We start from the raw sequence: 22,424 nt of genomic DNA on the forward strand, positions 1-22,424 counted from the left end.
TGACTCGTGACCCAATTTTTATTTCACAAATTTCTGGCGACCTCACAGACTTTTTTTTGCTCTAAAATTAATTTTTTTGACCCTGTTTGTTTAAGTTTGTAGCCAGAATTATTGCACAAAGTAACAATATGCACCAGCTCAGATATGTTTATACTGCATTTTATTTTACCAAATTTATATTTGACAAAGTGAAAGTATAGAATACAGTTGTTTGAGATTGTGTGTGAGGTTTTAATTAAAAAATAATTATAAATAGTTAAGCTTGTTCTGTGATATTATATACTGTTTATTAAATTGAAAGATAAGCACATTAATTACGTTTTTTTTTTTAAATCCAAAATATAATTTCATTAGTTTTTTCTTTATTATTACATTTCAGGCGACCGTCATGGGGTCACGACCCCAGAGTTGGAGAAGGGCCTGTTCGAGGCTTGTTGTGCTTCTTCCGGTGCAGCAGGGGGCAGTGTATCAGTGTAGTAGCAGTGTGTGCCACTAGGGGGCAGCAGTGTGTAATAGCAGTGTGTGTGTTTCTGCTGAAAGCAGCGAAGAAGAACCGGCTCCGTCAGTGCTAACTCACAGGTGAACCGTGCCAACTTTAACCCGGGACAAAGTGCCTTTCTACTCCAACTAAACACCGCGTTACAGTCTAAACAGTGACGTGAGTCCATCAGTGTGTGTTACAGCGACATATCTGACTACTTTTATACTCTTTATGAGCTAACGTTCTCGCTAATTGTTTTATAGTTAGCTGCTAAGTGATGCTAACCATTTAGGACTATTTACATGTATCAGTGTTGCTTTGTGTCACATTAATGAATTGTTACATATAGATGAGCTGCTGTGTTTGTACTGTTTCTGTACTTTTATTGAAAGCTGTTTTCACTCATGTGTTAATATTTGAATGTGTTAATGTTTCAGATTAAACTCTCCGTCATGGCTTCCTCTGCTATGATCACCGTCCCCACCACCGCCTCCAGGTTCGCTCTCCTTCAGATTGACTCAGACTCGGACTCAGACACGTCTGAACCCACTAAGGCCTCCACCAAGACCAGCCGGGACCCCTCCGGGAAGACCCGACCCGGAAAGACCGGCGCAGCGGGGGCGAGAACGGCCCAGGGGGGGGACAAGAAGAAGGACAAGAAGAAGAAGAAGAAGGAACAGCAGCAGAGCGAAGCTAACGAGGTGATGATGATGATCCTTGCTTGGTGGACAGCCTCCACTTAGGTGCAAAGGGGGGGGGGGGGTATGGAATAAAAGGGAGGAGTCTGGAAACCACCATGGATTTGCACGAGACGACTGAGTTTAGGGTGAAAGGAAGGTTTGAGTGAAAGTTGGTTGCCTGTGAGGAGGTTGAGCGTGCTCCACGTCACCTATACTGTTTAATGTTTATCACTAGGTGGAGAAAGAGAGGAGGATCATGGGAGGTGAGGTGAGGGTAATGTAGAGATGGGTAGAAGCAGTGAGTGTGAACGTGTCTCTGGCTCTGTTTGTGGGTGACACGACGATTGTGGGGTTAAAAGGAGAGATGGATGAAGAGAGAAATAATGAGGATAAGGAGGAGGTGCTTGAGTTTGGTACGGATGAGGGTGGAATGTATGGCATAACAGGAATGGTGGGACAAATGCAGGTGAGAGGGGTTAACATGTGAAGTCTATGAGGTGGAAGATTGAGAAGCGAGTGCTGGAGCGAGTGGGTCATGTGATGTGAGTGATGAAAACAGTGGTGTTAGGCTGGTATAATAAGTTGGAAGAAGGAAATGGTGCTGTATTGGTAGAGAATGATAACTGAGGCGGGGTGGAGCAGTTGTTTGGTGTCAGGAAACCCTGACGAGGACCCACTGCCCATAATAGAATGATGATGATGGTCAGCTGTTAGTGTGTCTGCTTTAACACAGTCTGTGAGGTAATATTAACATAATCTAACAATAATAATAATTAATCAATCCAACAATCACTTAACAAAGAATAATGAACTGAAGCTGCATACTTTAGGCTGGTCATATCTACCAAAACTCATATCTCTGTATATTTTCTCTAAATGATGATATACTATATAATTATTGATATTTTAACTCAACCAAATCTGATCTTATTAAATGTTCTGATGCTAAATGTCACACAGACACATTTATTAACAACCAGCTGATCAATATGTTCTACTTTAGTCTGTTTCTCCTCTAAGGGACAGCACGTGTGAGTGAGTTCTGTAGATGAAGGTCTGGGTTAGAAGAACACACTCAGTGATCATCTAACTGAGCTTTACTTGTTCTGAGAAGTAGAGAAAGAAACCACTCCTAAAATAAGCTAGAAAATAAAAATATATCTGTATCGGCGATATTGTAATTTTCTATATCATCAAAATGGAAAACTCTATATATATCTTGAATATTGATATATTGCCCAGGCGTAACATTAGGTCGTAGAAGTGGTGAATACACAGAGGGAATAGAACCTTTATTTAGTCTCCTTTTCACACTACGTCACATGACTAACACTGGATGTGTAACTACTCAATAACGTCTGTGTATCTGTAGCACTGATGACTCAGCAGATCTCTTTAATCTACAGTAATGGTGTGATATAGTGAGTTGTAGTGAATCCACTGGGTCCTAGTGGCCTGTAGAGCTTATTGTGATCCAACCATGGATAAGGTCAATATTTACATATATGTATATGTGAAATACCTGACCAGTGTGTAGCCCCGCCCCCTAGCACCTGAAGATTGACCCCACCGCCCTGAAAAGGAGCAAGAGGGTCAGAACATGGAGGGAAATACAGGGTATTTTTTTGAGTTTTATTGTGTGTGTGTGTGCACTACTTCCTGTCCCACACCAGCTTATCTTTGGTGAATGTATGTGTTGTTTCTCTGTCAGTAATAGAAGGTGTGTCTGATATCGTTCATGAACCATTATCACATTATCTAAACAGTTCCAGCTTTAGTCACATCCCAGATGATGTTAGAAATAATAATGGATCATGTTTAGTTTACTGTGAACTATATGTAATCAGATTACTTGGTATTGTTCGGTATACATCAGTGATTCAAAGTGTTTTCTATTCTTCCATCAGTTGCGTAATATGGCGTTTAAAAAGATCCCTCAGAAGTCGTCGGCCCTTCCTCCATGTGTCACCCTGTCAGGGATCGCTAGTGAGCTGCTAAGCCCCGCCCCCATCCCAGGAGAGCAAGGGGGGGGGTCAGAGGGGTGGCAGCAGTGGAAGCAGAGAGATGAGCAGGTAACTGTAATACACACAATAATACAGAAAGGATTATCACAACAATGATGGGAAACATTGTAATTCATTTGTGTACCCTTTGTTTTTTGGGTATTACTTTTTAAACCAAATCAAAATAACAAATAAATGGTGTGGTTATTTTTGTTTTACTGACTTAAAACTAAGGATGCACCGATCGATCGGTGCTGATTTCCCTTCTTTTGGGGTATCAACGATTGGCCGATCCTTGCATATGAGCAAGTTTTCTATCTCCACAAAGGTCTTAAAGTCATTCATAAAGCCAGCCACTGTCCCCTTCTGCTGTGAGACGACTGTCAGGCCCCGCCCACCAGGTCATGTGTGCATGTGCATGCCTGTGCTACACAGAATAACAACAATAGAGGCACAGTTGGCTTGTCAGCAGTTTTACACAATAAAGAGAGCAAAAGATCAGTTTGTAATTCCTGTAACCTGGAGTCTGGGTGGAGCTACAAACAAAATGTTAGCCAGCAATCAAGCTAATGCGAAAGCTAAAGCTAGCGGAGCAAAAAGAGCCAGTGACCCTGTTAGCTCCTATCAGCATAAAATAAGATTGGAACATTTAAGATGTATGCTTTGTTATTAAAAAAAAATTGGAATCGTCAGGTCAGGCTTTTCAAAAAATCAGTGATCAGCCAGAAAATTGCGATCGGTTGACCCCTACTTAAAACCAAAACTGAAATGCAGAAAAATCAAAAAGCAGTGTTTTTCTGTTTTAAAATTAAAATATTAATGGTGAAATCTAGTTTTGTTTGTGAGATATTTGGTCTAAATAGCATCCAGATGAACTGGTGACTATCTGCTGTGAGGCTGGTGTGAGGAACAATAGATGTTAGAACTTCTACCATTTCACACTTTTACACTATTACAGCTTTTTTGAGGGCATCAAAATATGTATTTTGTACGTTATAATACCGCTAGCCAGCAACAGCAGCCGTCAACACACACGGAAGTTGATCACAAGAAACTAGGAGCACCAGTAGATTCATTACACCACCTCTGGTTCCTTTAATCACACATCATGTGCTTTTCATAAAATTCATTTTTTAAAACGTATTAACGTTTGTTTTCACCAGTTCATCAGTAATATGCTTAGCCGTTACTACTTTAGTTAAAGTCCTCCTCATCTGTGGGTCCCTCTGTGTGGTGAGATTAAAACATGAAGCTCTTGTTCCAATTTTCCCGAACAATATCCAAATATTACACAAATAGAACAAGATTTAATGTTAAAACAAAAAAACGCTGCTTATCTGTTTTTTGTTGTTTCTGTATTTCTGTTTTGGTTTTAAGTCGGTAAAACAAAATAGCCACACTGTGTATTATCCACCACCACAAGTGGAAGGGGGATATATGTTTGGGCTCCGTGTGTTAGTCCGTCCCAGTCAAAGGGAACAGCTTTTTAAGATAAAATAACCAAATTCTGTGTGTGGCTTCAGGGCATCAATACCTTGATGGAGTTTGAAAATGAGAAGTGCACAATATTTTTTTTAGGAGTTATTGCCCTTCTGTTTTTTTTAAGAGGGATGTTGATGACTTCTTGTTTTGATTTGGTTTTAAAACAGAATAACCAACGAACAAAAGCTACACGGATTGTTATTGTTGCTCATGTTTTGTTTCCTCTCAGATGACGTCAGAGCTGTACGAGCAGGACCTGGAAAAAGCTCTGATTTTAAGTAAACTGGAATACGAACAGAAACAGGTAGAACACACACACACACACACACACACTAAATTAAAATTTATGTAGACAAGAGCAGAGGTTCTCAACCTTGGAGTCAGGACCCCATTTGCAGTCGTGAGACATTGGGAGAGGGGTCACCAGATGCCCTCAAGAAACTAAGAATATTTTCAACAATTTTAGCCCATTTTTGCTTATTTTTACACTTTTTCTGCATCTACACCAAACTTTACATATTTTAAACTATTTTTATCACTTTTTCTTGCCATATTTTTGCTTGTGTTAATGCATTTTTGCTACATTTCTCCCATTTCCGACACTTTGACATCACATTTCAATTCCATTTTTTCCACTTTCCAGACATGTTCAGCACTTTTAAACCCTTTCCACCACTTTTCCACCTAATGTCACATATGTTGACCTTTTCACCATATTTCATGATAATCTTTTGCCAATTTAACCACATTCATGATTTGTAATGCCCATTATTTGCCAGTTTAAACTAATTGTTCCAATATTGACACTTTGAACACTTTTCTTTTTTTTGTCAGTTTTTGCCCACTATAATTTGCAACTTTTAACCAATTTCTGTGGCTTTTAAAATCCTATTTCACCACCATTTCCATCATTTTTGGGGGGTCACCAGCAGTGTTGGGAACGTTATTTTACTACTTGTTCAAAAAAGTACCTGCGTTAGTAACTAAATTACTCTATAATAAAAGTAACTCATTACCAAGGAAAGTAACTATTTGCGTTACTGTAAAAAAAAAAGTTGCTCTATGTCTAAGAATTCACATTTTTTAGATGCGTGTATCGTGAGGTGCTTCATTAAATTTGAGTTGTTTACAACAGATGTGGACAAAGTCTTCACTCCTGGATATAATGAACACTTCACATACACGTTCTTGCCTTTGATAATAATTAATATGAAGTAGTGTTTGTATCGTCACCTTAAAAATGTCAACTTTTTATCAGATTGTTCCACGCTCACCATCTCTGCTGATTCATCCTGTGTGTCTGTCTGTCTGTCTGTCTGTCTGTCTGTCTGTCTGTCTGTCTGTCTGTCTGTGTCTGTCTGTGTGTGTCGCGGGTGCTGGCACGTCGCCTTAGCCGTTACTTTAAACGCCGTTATTCCAAACACTGGTCACCAGTCTCTGGAACTTTAGGTTATTTGCATAACCCCAGTTCTCTGAGTAATATTTCGTCTCACTGATGTACCCTCCATCTGCCCTCAAAAGCAATCCAATCCTGATCTGCTGGTGAAACTTGTCGTCCGCCAGGAACACTCCCACCTCCTATAAAAGGAGGACGCAGACAGACACCCTCCATTCAAAATAAGCACCTCTTCTCACTCGTTTGAGCAAGAAGAGTTGTCTGGTGAGACATCTCACTCATGTTACTCATAGAACCGGGGTTATATAAATAATTTAGTTCTATGTCATAATATTTTGTGACATGTCTCACTATGGGATATGGTAGCTCCCGTATTGCAGACATGCTTATCAAGCGGAGACGAACCCGAGGGTAGAAGTCTGTACACATCAGGAGGGATGAGGCAGAAACGTCCGGCATGTAAAAGCAGGCAAACTTGAGGGGCGAGGTCTAACTCGCAGCTGCTCAAATCTCCTGTACAGACCCTCCCCTGAATAAAGCCCAAGGTGTGGCGAGACCCTGAGTTGAGTGTGCGTGCAGACCCTGACTCGTATAAGCCACAGCAATAGACCTTTTTCACACTTACACATTTTAAACCGGAAGTAGTATGCAACAACTTCCTGTGGTTATAGCTTTAGCGTTAGACAGTGACAAAAATGCTCATTCTCGGCATGGTTGCTCTTGTTCTGTTTCTGGTTGCTCTTGAAATATACATATACAAGTAAGTAATGTTTATTTATATAGCACCTTTCACAGACAGAGAAGTTACAAGGGGCTTCACAGAATTATGATAAAAATACAAAGAATGGTCATGAAACAACTCTTGTTTGCTCTTAAAATCATCAACAGAATCAAGTGAGCGCAAGGAAGGCAGAAGATCGTTCCAGAGCGTCTTGGGTACAAGCATTAAAGCATAACAGGTGTAGCTGAGGAACGAGGAACATCCTGCTGCTTCACCGGGGGGAAAGAAAGTGGTCAGGTCGTGTACTTCTTCCTCCACGCCTTTGTGCGCTGAGCAGGCTGTGCCGGCGCAGCAGCAGTTGCCATGGCTGGGGGTTTACCGGGCCAGCAGGGCGGGCCTCGTTTAGGCTGGGGCGGGACGGGTCAAGGAGTGGACGGTCTCGGTGCCTTAAACGGTGGGCCCTGATGAGCAGTCTATGGGAACGCCCTCCGTCGTATGGGTGGAGACGTGGCCGGGGGCTTCTGTGGAAGACAGAGGCGGAGAGCCTCATCGTCTCTCTTTTCTGCCTCACACCGCCACTGCATGGAAGATCCCCTCTGGGATTGTGGGCATATCCAGAATGTCGCTCCTCTCTGCTTTAGACAATTTAGCAAGATCGAGCCAACGCGCTCGCTCCTGGAGAACCATGTTGACCATCACTTTTCACATGGCCTACACTGAGCAACTTTGGCAACGGTCGATATCTCCTTCAACATTGCTGGGTCTTGAGACTGAGTGAAATCCTCACACAATTCCACTTGGTAGGCTGTGAGGAAGGAGAGGACATTCAGTGCTCTGACTGAGAGCGCGGCCACAGCGTAGGTTCTGCCAGACAGGCCCAACTGGAGACCGCTCTACCGGGCAACATGGGTCTCCGAAGGGACACCACAGGCTGCCGTGATGACTGACTCTATTGGAGGCAGTCGGAGCAGTGCGAGGCTTTTCATAGCCTCACAGTTGAGGGGTGAGGCACCTGCCACTGGGGATATTCCGTTGAAAGGGCGGTCCTGCCAGGGACACACTAGTTCCACCAGCAGCTCAGGGAAGTCAGGGAGAACTTGTCTTGGTGTGCCCTTGGAAATGGGGAGCTTCTTTACAACGGTGGGCCATGGGATGGTCAGCCGTGCCGCAGCGCTTCTGCACACATCCACCATATCCAGGCTTGGGACAGTGGAAACAGGTGTGGAGCTCTCATCTTCTACCCAAGAAGCCACAAAGGCGGTGGGCAGCTCGCCTCGAGTTGGGGTGATAAAGGCTTCATCTTCCTCACATGGCCTGCGCTGGGTCAGAGGAGTCTCCATCCTCTTCCCCACAGTCAATCACGAGGACATCCTCCTCATGTGGGGAAACGTCAACCAGGTCAAGCTGGGAGCCTCAGCTGGAACCATGAGCAGCCGCAGTGTCCATGTGGGCTATTTCCTCTTTCCCCACTGTGGCGGGGACGCTGTGAGGAAGAAGGAAGGGGTCCTGCTGCAGATGGAGGGTGCATCCCATAGTGAGACATCTCATGAAATGTTACGAAATAGAACCTTTATTTTTGGGGGTCACAGCCTGAAAAGGTTGAGAACCACTGGATTAGAGAACAAACTTACACGTAAACCAGCAACAGCAAGGATGGAAAGTAAACAATATCATTTGACTCAATGAAACTGATACAGATGAAATTTAAATAAATAGCTGTGTTTTCTTTATTGATTTTAAATCAATCACCAGTCAATGAACTAATGATGAGTTGAGGTTAAATGTTGTGCTGCTGTTTAATAGAACCACACAAACACGTCCTCGCCAAAATCACGAGCAGGAAAAGAAGGAGGGAAAAAAGAGAAGAAGAAGAGTCAGCAGACGAAAGAGAAGAAGACGGTTTCACTGCAAGACTTCCAGGCTGAAGGAAGCTCAGGTTAGAACACTGATCACATGTTCATTACTATGATCAATAAACACTGATCACATGTTCATTACTGTGATCAATAAACACTGATCACATGTTCATTACTGTGATCAATAAACACTGATCACATGTTCATTACTATGATCAATAAACACTGATCACATGTTCATTACTGTGATCAATAAACACTGATCACATGTTCATTACTGTGATCAATAAACACCGATCACATGTTCATTACTGTGATCAATAAACACCGATCACATGTTCATTACTGTGATCAATAAACACCGATCACATGTTCATTACTATGATCAATAAACACCGATCACATGTTCATTACTATGATCAATAAACACCGATCACATGTTCATTACTATGATCAATAAACACTGATCACATGTTTGCTCTTCCACAGAACACTGTAGTAGGAAACCAGACAAAGAGGTGAGCCACAGGTTGAAAACATGTTTGTGACAGTTTTTATATTAACACTAATAAATGTTTTACAGAGAGGTGTACGTGTTAGGGCTGGGCAATATATACACAATACATTTTTATTTTATATCTTTGTATTAAAATCTTGGTTTTAGAAGTGGTTTCTCTACTTCTCACAACATGTAAAACTGAGTGTTCTAACCCAGACCTTCATTTACAGAACTCACTCACACGTGCTGTCCCTAGTGGAGGAACAGACTAAGTAGAACATATTGATCAGCTGGTTGTTAATAAATGTGTCTGTGACATTTAGCATTAAAAATATCCAGATCAATATCGTACATCGACATTTTTGAAAAAAATGATCAAGATATGAATTTGTGATCCGTATCGCCCAGCCCTACTAGTTAATATTTACATTTTATTTTTTAAGGTCTCCTTATTGGGAGGCCAAGTTTTCAGGTCACGGGAACATATGTGGTTCGTAGGACCAGCGATGCTGGGAACCTTATTATAATTGTTCTTCTTTTCTTAGTTCTGTTGGTAAAAGTGGTGCTGCACGCTAAACCGTGTAAGGGTGGGTGGGTCCAGACCCCTCAGTTTACCTCGGACGCAAAAACTCACATATGTCCACCAGCAGGTGGCGCTATTACCAACGTCAACGTAGATTCTTCAGTTGGACCTTATTTAAAGTTGATGAAATAATTTTGTTCGGTCAAAATATGGCTAATTATTAACAAAGTTTTCTAGCTAGCTATTAAAAGGTATACTTAACTGTTGCATATTTTGGTCAAAATAAATGCTAACAACACCAAATCTAAGGTCCTTTGTTGTCATGTGACTGTGAGGGGAGGAGCCACATTTTAATAATGCACGCCACTAGGGGGCGCTGCAAATATGGGAAATATATATCTCTAAAATGGAAAGACTGATTTTTACCAAATTGGGTGAGTATGACCTTGGGTCGCTCCTGAGGCCATATCTGGAAGTTAATCACGATTGGTCAAAGTGGGCGTGGCTTATTACAACATAAACAACAAACATTTATTACTGCTCAAGTATTATATTGAGGACTTTGAAATTTACAGGGTACATATATAAGAGCACACAGATCACCCATATAAAAACGTGCACCACTAGTTGGCGCTATATTGGGTGAAAACGCATCTTGGCCTGTAACTTTCACATTTGAAATCACATCTTCATAAACTTCATATCCAGCTGTTCACTGTAAATAACACGTTGGCCTGCGTGCTGACACTCGCCACAAGCCGTTATCCTTTGTGACGTACTTCCATGTGCTCAGTGAAACCTGGGGGCGGAGTCACACTGGGAAGGCTGGGCCCCCTTTCATAACTGCTTGTAGTTCTAGTTTATTTTGTATTTATTCCACTCAATTGTATATTTGAAGAGTAAAAATGTCTGTCATCCAATCATAGTTAACTGTTGTATAGTGTGTATTATGTGTATCACACCAACACATGGTGTGTAATGTAATGATGTTATGTCATATTGTGTAACTGTAGGATCCCAGAGCAGTGAACGTGGCTCTTAGTGTGGGACAGGATGAACGGTTCTTTAATAAATTAGAAGACGACGTGAGTCGGATCGTCCAACGAGAGAAAAGACGAGAACAGTTTACCAACAACCACGGACAGGAAGTCAACGTGTCCACTGAGCATGAGCAGGTGATGTCACACACAGTGTGTGACTGATGATGATGATGATGAAGATAAACATGTTGTGTTGTGTTAGGACCCTCGAGCAGAGCAGCTGAAGTATGAACTGGAGAAGAAAGACCAGGAGATAGACAAACTAAAGAAAACTATCTCACAGTGGGAGGTAAACACACACACACACACACACTATGGGGGGGGATCGCTTCTAAATTTATGTGCACCAGTTTTTTTGAATGCGTAAAGCGTATCCTGTGCCTGCACATCTACATGTATGATCTACATTTCCCATAGACTTAAAATGTGTAGACGGGCACAAGTCCCTTCCACATGTGTGATTGTAGACGTATTAACATTTTAATTTTAAACTTTAAATGTTTCACTCTTTGTTTTATTGCAGCCATTTGTTAAAATCTAAAAGTTGATTTTATTTCTCATTAATGCACACTCAGCACCACATCTGGACAGAAAAACACAGAAATGTAGAAATGTTTGTAAATGTATTAAAAAGAAAAAGTCAAACATCACATGGTCATAAATATTCAGACCCTTTGCTCAGTATTGAGTAGAAACATCTTCTGAGCTCGTACAGACATGAGTCTTCTTGGGAACGATGCAACAAGTTTTCCACACCTGGATTTGGGGATCATCTGACATTCTACTTTGTAGATCTTCTCCAGTTCTGTCAGGTTGGATGGTGAACGTTGGTGGACAGACATTTTCAGGTCTCTAGTAGGGTTTAGGTCAGGGTTCTGGTTGGACCAGTCAACAATGGTCACAGAGTTGTTCTGAAGCCACTCCTTTGTTATTGTAGCTGTGTGCTTAGGGTCATTGTCTTGTGCCACTAGGTGGTGCTATAATAAGTGGAAAATAATTGTAGCTTGGAACTTTCACATTTTAAATCACATTTTCCTGACGCTCGCCACAGGCCTGTCATCATTAGTGACGTACTTCCATGGGTTCCGTAAAAACCTGGGTGCTGAGTCACACAGGAATGCTGGGTCCCCTTTCATAACAGTTCTAGTTATTATTATGTATTATTTCTCAACAGGATAGGTAAAATTCACTGTAGGGCTACATTGTATATTAATGACATTACATTATTATGTTTTTTTAAGTGTGCAGGAGTTGGAGATTCAGGTTAAATGTCTGAAAGGGTACAGGACTGTGATTCCACCCCTTATCCAGAAAACATAAACTCTTCATTTACAAAGTCTTATAAATGATTTAAAAAAACACAAATTCACAGTCAACATTTACTAAAATAGTATTTTACAAACAAACAGCTCCATAAATATAATTTAAATACTGCTAAGGATTGTCCTCACTTATCTTTTAAAATAATTTATTTATATGTCTACCGTATTTTCCATACTATAAGCCGCTACTCACACTTTCAACCCTGCGACTTAAACAATGACACAGCGAAATTGTGGATTTTTCCCGGTTTGATAAGCTATTGAGCTTTGTCACATTTTAACAGGTGGAACAATGAAATTGTTAACATTGAATTGTTTTTGCTCACACTGAATTATTCTGATCACTCATTTTGTCATGATGCACACTGCCTCGTCATAGCAACGACTCGGACAAATGTTAGAGAGAGAGAGAGAGAGAGAGAGCTCGTAGCAGCATGGATACAGTAAAAGTCAGTTTATCATAATGACATAACATCATGAAGTTAACAAATCACCACGTTTGATTTGTTCAGAATCGATCACGTCTGTATTCTGACTCAGTCTGACTCGCTGTGATCGTTCTGTGGTAGTTAAGAAGAACAGATGAAGTGGTTTATCAGAGGTTACAATAAAAATGGCCATAAAAAGCTGTAAATGTACTGATATGTAGACGTGGAGCGGTGAGGAGGAGACTTCATGTAATAAAGGAAACTTATTAGTTGAAACAGACATTTCTGTGAAACCTGAGTACAGCAGCCCGCCTACCTGCCATTCTGATTGGCCGACTTGTGTGAAGGGCACCCTCATCAGCCAATAGGGTGCGGCCTAAGTTATGCAGCGGCGTTTGTTGATTTTTCCTAAAAAAAATTGCTAAATTATTGTAATGCAACCAATAAAACAGTGTGATTTATAGCCTGGAAATGATGGTATGTTTTAAATTGCTTCATAGATCCAGACTGTTCCATATCCTAACTCTCCAAACAGAAATATTACAACTTTTCTGGTCATACAAAAATGTGGTGTTTTAAAATAAAATAGCCCTCTTAAATGATAAAGTTTTATTTAATACTGCAATATTTCTTTATTTTGGAGCGGATGTGTTTGATGTGTGGTTTCTAGTTGAGTTTTCCATCTATTCTAAAACCAAGACACTTTAAGTCATGTCATGGTTGTGTAGAATAGATAATATAAATATGAACGTTTATGGACCTGTGCAGGTTAAATACAAAGAGGTGAAAGCCAGGAACTCTCAGCTGCTGAAGATGCTCCAACAAGGAGAGAGTGAGTGGAATATTTCATAAATCCCTCTGTACGTTTCCTCTTTAGATGATTTAAACTTTCTGACTTCTGTGTTTCAGTGAAAGATAAAGCAGAAATCCTTTTACAGGTTGAAGAACTGCTGCATATCAAAGAAGAGCTGTCATCACAGGTTATTTATTAAAACCATTTCACAGCTTTTATTTCTGTCTCTGTGGATAAAAGCATCTGTTCATTAATTACATTATTATAATGTAATTATGGGCTTTTCTGCAGGTTTCATTACTGCACGTTGCTCTGGAACAAGAAAGGTCAAAGGTCAAAGGGCTGCAGTCAGATCAACCTAAACATCAGGTGAGTGTACTAATGATCACCTATTAATATGGATGTAACGATTAATCGTAAGGCAGTTAAAAATCGATTCATAGGTATCACGGTTCACATCGATTTTCTGAAAATTGAATCACAGTACTTTTTTTAAACAGCAGAGGGTGCTATCTATTTATCCTCTTGTCCAAATGTTGCGGCAGCGGGCGGAATCTGCTACGACTTTCTTTTTGGCCGCCTTCTACTCTTAAACATGTTCATAAATGATTCCTTACCCCTTTAGCACTGAAATAATATCTAATATTACATGAATATCTGTAAAAGTCACATTTTTCTATTAGCTCTGTCTGCTAACATAGCATTTCTTCTTCACTGCACAGAATATCTGCATCCCAACCGACCACTGGGTTACCAGCGCCCTCTGCTGGTCCAAACAAATATTTGACGTAAATACAGGGCAATGACTGTTTTTTTTTTTTTAAGTCCAATTGTTAAGGCATAAAATACATTTTCAGTTGCACTTTTAAAAAGAAAAAGAACTATTATGCAGTTTTGCATTGTTTACCATAGAACCAGAATTTAAATTAATAGGCTTCTTCTTCGTTTGTATTATTCCTTTATTTATTTCATTCAGGATTTATTTTTAGTTAAATTGCATTATTTTGAATAGTTTATCAAGGAATTCTTTTGACAATGAAAAATAAAATGAAAATAATATAGTATTTTATAGTATTTTTCCCCAAAAATTAAACAAATATTTTTCAATCATTTGTCTACAGTCCCATTTTGTAAAATAAATCATGAGAGAATTGTTACATTCCTACCTATTAATGATCCCCTATTGATTCACTACCTGCTGATAACTGTAGTAATGTTAGCTGTTAGCTGTAGTAATGTTAGCTGTAGTAATGTTAGCTGTAGTAATGTTAGCTGTAGTAATGTTAGCTGTAGTAATGTTAGCTGTTAGCTGTAGTAATGTTAGCTGTTAGCTGTAGTAATGTTAGCTGTTAGCTGTAGTAATATTAGCTGTAGTATCCATCCATCCATAACGTGGATGGCTGTTCATCATAGGAATGGGATCCACACAAGGTTCCTGCTGCTTAACAGAAGGTTTTCCTTGCCGCCATGATGAATTCATGTTGGGTGTGGGATACATATGTATGTGTATATACGTATATATGCATATGTGTGTATCCATAAAATGAAGAGTCCGTCCTTAAGACTGCTCTACTGTAAAGTGCCTTGAGATACCATTGGTTATGATTTGGCGCTATACAAATAAAGATTGATTGATTGATTGATTGATAGTAATATTAGCTGTTAGCTGTAGTAATGTTAGCTGTAGTAATGTTAGCTGTAGTAATGTTAGCTGTTAGCTGTAGTAATGTTAGCTGTTAGCTGTAGTAATGTTAGCTGTTAGCTGTAGTATTGTTAGCTCAGAAATGTTTTAATGGCCATGTACAGTTTTAAGGACAGTACAAGGAATTTGTCTTGGTAGTTGGTGCACAAAAAAAAAAAAAACAACCCAGCAACAATAACAACAATAATGATAAATATAAAGGATGAGGGATAAATAAAGGATAAATAGGATAAATATAAATATATATATATATATATATACACAGTGCAGCAGATAATGTCATCATGGAGGTGGTGGTCGGGGGGGGTGGTCAGTGGGTGACTTGGGGTGTGTTCATGTGGATGGTGGCAGAGGGAAAGAAGCTGTTTTTGTGTCTGGAGGTTCTGGTCCTGATGGACCTAAACCTTCTTCCAGAAGGGAGAGATTGAAACAGTTTATGACTGGGGTGGGAGGAGTCAGCCACAATCTTTCCTGCACGCCTCAAAATCCTGGAGGCGTACAGGTCCTGGAGGGAGGGCAGATTGCAGCCGATGACCTTCTCTGCAGAGTGGATGATACGCTGCAGTCTGGCTGTTAGCTGTAGTAATGTTAGCTGTAGTGATGTTAGCTGTAGTGATGTTAGCTGTAGTGATGTTAGCTGTAGTAATGTTAGCTGTAGTGATGTTAGCTGTAGTGATGTTAGCTGTAGTAATATTAGCTGTAGTACTGTTAGCTGTAGTTCCAGTTGTAACCTCTGCTGTGTGTCTGTGTTCTACAGGGAACGAGGAAGGGGAAGAAAGGCTCTGAGTGTGATTTATAACCATGTTAGGATAAAACAACACATGGACGGTGATTGTTAGCAGCGTTAGCTTCATCTCCTGGTTTCTGTTTAGTTTTTAAGGAGGCCTGTTAATGCATGACCTTTATTACCTAATGAAAACACTCCAGCTGTCACACGTTGGTGCACAACTGAATAAAAAGTGTAAAACTATGACTCATGTTCAGTACTACTGTGTTAGTGACACTTTCAGCTAAAAAACACTCGTTTTATTTTGCATTTATTTACTTTATTATGTTTCTGTGCTGGTGTGTGAGGAGGAAGACTTTAATGATGAAACACACGTTATTCAGATGGAACTTCAATCACCTACTCTAATGTTTATATATTAACAATGCTATACCACCTACTTACAGATAAAAGACTTTTGACAAAACAAGTATATTTAATATTTTTGATTATAAAACTTTTACAGAAGCAAAAAGACAGAATAATTTTCACAGACTTCTATGCAGTATAGACTGTAGTGTTGAAACCCAACCAGCAGGGGGCGGTAGAACAACCTTTAAACACTATCTGATGCTTATTGATGAGCATCAAAGCTAAAATGACAAACTGTTCTTTTTAAACCTTTGGAAACCATAAAAATTAACTACAGTCAGCAGCTGGAGAAGGTTTTAATTTTATTATTAAAATGTGGAGCAGGAGTTTCAAACCACGGGAAAATAAACTCAGTAAACGGCAGCTTTGTTATGGGAGCAACTTTCTGCAGGATTAATACACACATTGTGTGTGTGTGTGAGAGAGATACCAGAGCAACCCATCTGACCCGGTGGCAGACGTACTGCTTTACATCTGCTCATTATTACAAACTAATGCTAGATTATGACCACACGATGGTCTACGATTTCAGTTTTCTCTTTTTTTTTTTTCTTCGCCATCACCAGCCCTCCCTAAGGAAGGGTAAGAAATATTTTATTATAGGGAGGATATAAAAAGGGAGAGCAGTGTTACACCTAAGGGCAGGGGGAGGGGAAAGGGAGCAGGAAGGAGAGACTCAAGATAGGAAATATAAAGGGTGGGGAGAATAGATTGTTTTACAGTGAGGGTGAGATGTGAAGTTGTAAAATATATTGTGCTTTTTATGTTGTGTAATCCAGCCAGTATAGTGACAAGTGTGAAGCTTAGCTATAATGGTGGTGGCTGTGAACAGGGGGAATGAGTGAATGGTAGTACCTAAAGCAGGTATTTAGGATTAACGTGTCTAAAGTTAAGCCCAGTATGAGTTTTATCCCACATCCCAAGGCGTGCCAGTGCATCGTATACCTGTATATGTGCAAAAACCGTTACTGCAAACCCAGAAACTGCCCCGGGCCCGCAGATGCAGCCAAACCAGCAGAAAGAGTGGGGGCCAGGGAGCCCCAGGCAACCCCCACAATTCACTTTTCTCAAACTTATATCAGGGCGGAGCCAGCAAAAAAAAGGCAGAGAAGACCTTTATCTGAGGAACGCAGCAACTCCATCAGTGACAGCTCAGCAGCAACAAACAGCAATCACACACACTGTTGTCACGGCAACAGACACACTCACAACCCAGCGATCCATCAGGCAGCACACACACAAATATCCATCTATCCTCAGAGCCACTTTGTCAGCACACACACACACCTTTCGTATTACTCCCACATCATTCATGAATTTTATTTGTCTCTCTTCCTCATTCCTTATTTTGAGCTTTTTTCTGTTAGGACTCTTAGTTTTGTTTTTTTTGTTTTTTTACAAATTGTATTTATAAATGTTATCTATACTGAATTCTAAGTTCTCCAGATGTTCAAAGGTAACACATTTAATTTATTTCTATCTACCAGTTTTATACAAGTTCTTGAAAAAATAAAAGATATGGATAATATGGTTTTATTATTGAAGGAACTTTTGTTTTACTTTTTACTTAAAGGGGACATATCATGCTTTTAAATCCTTCCTTTTTACAAATAAATCATACAGTTGTGGTCTATATAAAGCAGAACTGCAATGCTTGGGTCTGAATTCCTCATTATTATAGCTCCACCCCTTTTCTGATGTGTTTCTAAGAGCAACTCGTTTTGGTGCTGTCTCTTTAAATACAAATGAGACACTTCATACCCCGCCCCCTCTCCAGGTTGCAGAGGTGACACTCGGTTCAACTCCACCCTGTTCGGCCATTTTTGTAGTTTGTTAACAAGTGAGCTAACGCTAGCGCCAAGCTAACGTCACGAAATGCATTTTAATACAGTCTTTTCAAAGACAAAAACGTCAAAGTGAAATGACTAATGAAAACTTTAGACTTAAATTAAATCACGTAGGCCATATCATCAAGGATCTAAAACGAGCACACAGCGCTAACATATGAAGACGGTGCAACTGCTAATGCTAACAAAACAATGACAGGGACGTCTTATCATCACACTTTTTAGCGTTATTTACAGCTTACCGAAGTGCTCTGTTCATCGTCTCCAAAGATAGAAGGAATTGAACCCTCAATCAGACAAAGTCTTTCTGTAAATCCTTCTTTATACTGGTGGAGGTTGATGAAGCAGTCATCATTGAAGTGCTTCACACACACAAAAATGACCTTATCCACAGATGTGGTACATTTCTATAAAAAATAAAACTCAACCAGACACTTTGAAAAGGTTCTGATGCTGGGAGACGGTGTAATGAAGCGTGTGGGTTACTACATCCAACAACCCAACATTTTGACTTATCCTCTCGTAACTTCTGCATCCTGGAGCTTGGACTACAAAATAAAAGCCAGAAATATGGATTTAACATGATATGTCCCCTTTAAGTACATTTAGTAGCATGTACTCTTTTACTTTTACTCAAGTGGTGGATCAACTGCTCCTCAGGGATGGGTCAAATGCAGAGAACAAATGTCATATGTGTGTAAACATATAGATCCAAACATGTCCAAATCAATTTCTAATCATTTTTTTCACTAAAAAAACCATTTAATGTCGCTAACATCCGTATGTCACAATAAACATACCACTTGTTTTTGAATTATCATTTACCATTTACTTGTTCTCACAACTTTAAAAATAATTAAATAAATTTGACAATACGATACTATTCACGCTACGATATATCCTGATACTAAACAATACGATAAACATCGCAATATAAATAGTTACTGTTTCTGATTCTGTTAAGTTCTAAAATTATTTTAAAATACTAATCACTTCATCTATCAAAGTGTCCAGTATGTTTCATTAAAATAAAGCTAAAAGAAGAGTGAGGTCGTTTAACAAGGTCTGATGGTGCGTTCACCTAGTGACTGGGAGTTTACGTGCTATGCTAATATTAGCAACATTAAATGGTTTTTAGTTAAAAAAAAGATTAGATTAAAAAAAAAAATGAATTTGGACAATTTTTGGATCAATACGATAATCGCACGGTGAAATATCGCGATATATCACCAGATACATTTTTTCTTCCACCTTTATTTCATATCATTTTGTACTTGAAATTTATAAATATCGATATTGTGTTATATATTGTATTGTTTAATATCAGAATTTTTCCTTGTGAATGAATAATTGTTTCTATCTCTATAAATCAAAGCTGTTATGAATTATTTGTGTTGCTGTAGTTGTTTGATGTGTTTCTGAACGTCTGTAGCTAAGTCACTGATGCTCCTGCTGACGTCCAGCAGCAGAACATTGTCCTCGTCGCTCTGTGGAGGCTCCAGAGCTTTGATCTGAGAGGTCAGCATGTGAGCCTTCATGTAGTGTCCTTTCCTCTCCATCATCCTCTGTTGGATCAGACTAGTGTCTCCAGACAGGAACAGGAAGTAGACGTCAGGAGAGGCAGAGAGCAGCAGCTCGTGGTGAGGATCAGCTGATAGAGCTCTGGAACCGTGGAGGAGGACACGTCTGTAGTGGTGTTTCAGAGCAGAGCACGTCATCAGGGCGTTGGAACCAGCACACAGCTCCCTAACATCAAAGATCAAAGGAAGCCATTGATGTGACTGCAGGAGACGTAAGTGACACACTTTCCCTCCAAACTTCTTCTCCTCGCTCCAATTTAGGAAATCATCTTTGATATGTTTCATCTTTCCTCAGCATTTCATCCTCATTTTAACTGTTTCTGCTAAAAATCTGGACGTTGACGTCATTTCCACAAATATCATCTGTGACTTTGTTTAATGAGTTTAGAAAGAATGACGTCACCTCTGAAGGAGCTGATGGAGTTTGAGAAGCCACGGGATTCGATCCTAAAGAGACGAGAATACGATCAGTCGTTAATCGTTCATTACATTGGGGATCTTTAGAATAGCGTCATGCAGTGGTTCTCAAATGGGGGTACGTGTACCCCTAGGGTTATGCAATGACACTACAGGGGGGTACTAGAGAAAGAAAGTGGAAAATGAAGAAATAAAAACATTAAAAACATTAAAAACATTTTGTGTTTATTTTTAGTTAAAAATGATAATCACACTAAATTTCACCAACAACTCACGAAACAACAAAAACACAAAATAAGAGAAAAATATACTGAATAATAAAAGAACAAAAAAATAACAAAATAACACAAAAAATGATGGTAGAAATGATCTTGATAAAAATGTTCTAGTTGAACAAAGGTGGAACTTTGATTCAGAAATAAGAGAAAATGGGACTTTACACCATTAATATTACGGTATTAATATTATTACCGTACATTACTGTAATGTACGATAAACTAGCTTAATATTCCATGTATGTGCTACGGAGGAGGAATAGGGACAATTTTGATGGCGAAAATTATTATGGGCAAATCAAGAGTAAATATTAATGTTGAGATTGAAGTTAAAATTTTGACAACGAACTAAAAATATGATTTGGTGACAAAAATGGAATGTTTGCTAATAAAGTCAAATGACGTGGTCAATTGCACATGTAATAATGTTGAATTTGCTCTTTTTCTCAGTCTAAAGTCTTGAAAACATGTATTTAACTCAAGAATGAATGACTTTGATCTGCTGCATGTGTTCTATGGTTCTAAACCAGTTCTAAACCAGTTCTAAACTAGTTCTAAACCAGTTCTAAACCAGTTCTAAACCAGTTCTAAACTAGTTCTAAACCAGTTCTAAACCAGTTCTAAACCAGTTCTAAACTAGTTTTAAACCAGTTCTAAACTAGTTCTAAACCAGTTCTAAACTAGTTCTAAACCAGTTCTAAACTAGTTCTAAACCAGTTCTAAACTAGTTCTAAACCAGTTCTAAACTAGTTCTAAACCAGTTCTAAACCAGTTCTAAACCAGTTCTAAACTAGTTCTAAACCAGTTCTAAACCAGTTCTAAACCAGTTCTAAACCAGTTCTAAACTAGTTCTAAACCAGTTCTAAACCAGTTGTAAACCAGTTCTAAACCAGTTCTAAACCAGTTCTAAACTAGTTGTAAACCAGTTGTAAACCAGTTGTAAACCAGTTCTAAACTAGTTCTAAACTAGTTCTAAACCAGTTGTAAACCAGTTCTAAACTAGTTCTAAACTAGTTCTAAACCAGTTGTAAACCAGTTGTAAACCAGTTGTAAACCAGTTCTAAAATAGTTCTAAACCAGTTCTAAACTAGTTGTAAACTAGTTCTAAACTAGTTCTAAACCAGTTGTAAACCAGTTCTAAACTAGTTGTAAACCAGTTCTAAACCAGTTCTAAACTAGTTGTAAACCAGTTGTAAACCAGTTCTAAACTAGTTGTAAACCAGTTCTAAACCAGTTCTAAACTAGTTCTAAACTAGTTGTAAACTAGTTGTAAACTAGTTGTAAACCAGTTCTAAACCAGTTCTAAACCAGTTCTAAACTAGTTGTAAACTAGTTGTAAACCAGTTCTAAACCAGTTCTAAACTAGTTCTAAACTAGTTGTAAACTAGTTGTAAACCAGTTCTAAACCAGTTCTAAACTAGTTCTAAACTAGTTGTAAACTAGTTGTAAACCAGTTCTAAACCAGTTCTAAACTAGTTCTAAACTAGTTGTAAACTAGTTGTAAACCAGTTCTAAACCAGTTCTAAACTAGTTCTAAACTAGTTGTAAACCAGATGTTCCACATGATGAAGCTGACCTGGTCTGACAGAGCGTCTCCTCTGGACATCTTCTGGATGTTCTCCTGTGTGTGATAATCATCTCCCTCATGTAGAGGCCATCCCAGCTGTTAGAATACATTATTATTAATATTAATAACTGTGTGTGTGAAGCTCTAATAGCATTAGCTCACCTTCTCAGACAGAAACGCCCCCAGAGAACTTCTACATTTCACAGAAATACAACAAATACAGTTACAGTGTTCAGCACTAATACAAGAATAATTATAATTAAAACTCATTTATAAACATTTAATCAAACTGACAAAGTCTTTTGTTTTTTATGTGTTTCTTCTTCTTCATATTTTCATTTTAACAGTTAGCGTGTAATGCTAATGTTAGCTTCATTAAATAAACGTTAATGAACTTGTAACTAATACTAGTTTATTAATGTTTCTGAGTGATAAAAATAGAAAACATACTAACTTTCCTGAGCCTGAGACTCCCATCAGGATGTAGATCATTCTGAGCGTGGAACATCTGCAGAACATACACAAAGACCTGGAGGAACCAAACAGATGTGAGTTCATTCACAATTACAGCAAGATTCAAAGTTTAGCTACAAAAACATTTGATTAGGGACAAATAACTGGAATTATTACAGAAGTCAGGAAACATCAAAGATTTCCTGGGGAACAGTCATCTA

At 39.1% G+C, this 22,424-nt stretch overlaps 2 protein-coding genes across 2 annotated transcripts; one reads left to right on the forward strand and one right to left on the reverse strand.

Moving 5' to 3' along the window:
* The first annotated feature begins 513 nt into the window (after positions 1-513).
* On the forward strand, positions 514-15,899 carry gkap1 (G kinase anchoring protein 1). The gene is made up of 12 exons (XM_028458584.1): positions 514-658; positions 919-1,182; positions 3,069-3,233; positions 4,876-4,950; positions 8,567-8,699; positions 9,109-9,137; positions 10,655-10,816; positions 10,884-10,970; positions 13,200-13,263; positions 13,341-13,411; positions 13,516-13,593; positions 15,684-15,899. Exons 2-12 carry the CDS (start codon positions 934-936, stop codon positions 15,723-15,725), a joined length of 1,155 nt encoding a protein of 384 aa, XP_028314385.1. The 5' UTR covers positions 514-658; positions 919-933; the 3' UTR covers positions 15,726-15,899.
* A 2,600-nt stretch (positions 15,900-18,499) lies between these two features.
* On the reverse strand, positions 18,500-22,273 carry LOC114469987 (probable gluconokinase). Its single transcript, XM_028457951.1, has 5 exons — positions 22,205-22,273; positions 21,913-21,943; positions 21,760-21,846; positions 19,895-19,938; positions 18,500-19,657 (listed from the first exon to the last, which is right to left on the reverse strand). Exons 1-5 carry the CDS (start codon positions 22,267-22,269, stop codon positions 19,297-19,299), a joined length of 588 nt encoding a protein of 195 aa, XP_028313752.1. The 5' UTR covers positions 22,270-22,273; the 3' UTR covers positions 18,500-19,296.
* Positions 22,274-22,424: the final 151 nt, after the last annotated feature.

The sequence above is a fragment of the Gouania willdenowi genome, chromosome 9 (assembly GCF_900634775.1).
Source record: "Gouania willdenowi chromosome 9, fGouWil2.1, whole genome shotgun sequence".
Lineage (NCBI taxonomy): Eukaryota > Metazoa > Chordata > Actinopteri > Blenniiformes > Gobiesocidae > Gouania > Gouania willdenowi.

Bases quoted from the DNA above. Each gene is read 5' to 3' on its own strand.
- gkap1 (XM_028458584.1), top strand. From the start codon at position 934: ATGGCTTCCTCTGCTATGATCACCGTCCCCACCACCGCCTCCAGGTTC. The intron at 1,183-3,068 runs GTGATGATGATG...TTCTTCCATCAG, and splicing joins AGCAGAGCGAAGCTAACGAG to TTGCGTAATATGGCGTTTAA. The intron at 3,234-4,875 runs GTAACTGTAATA...GTTTCCTCTCAG, and splicing joins GGAAGCAGAGAGATGAGCAG to ATGACGTCAGAGCTGTACGA.
- LOC114469987 (XM_028457951.1), bottom strand. From the start codon at position 22,269: ATGTTCTGCAGATGTTCCACGCTCAGAATGATCTACATCCTGATGGGA. The intron at 21,944-22,204 runs GTTAGTATGTTT...TGTGAAATGTAG, and splicing joins GGAGTCTCAGGCTCAGGAAA to AAGTTCTCTGGGGGCGTTTC. The intron at 19,939-21,759 runs GTCAGCTTCATC...TCGTCTCTTTAG, and splicing joins GAGACGCTCTGTCAGACCAG to GATCGAATCCCGTGGCTTCT.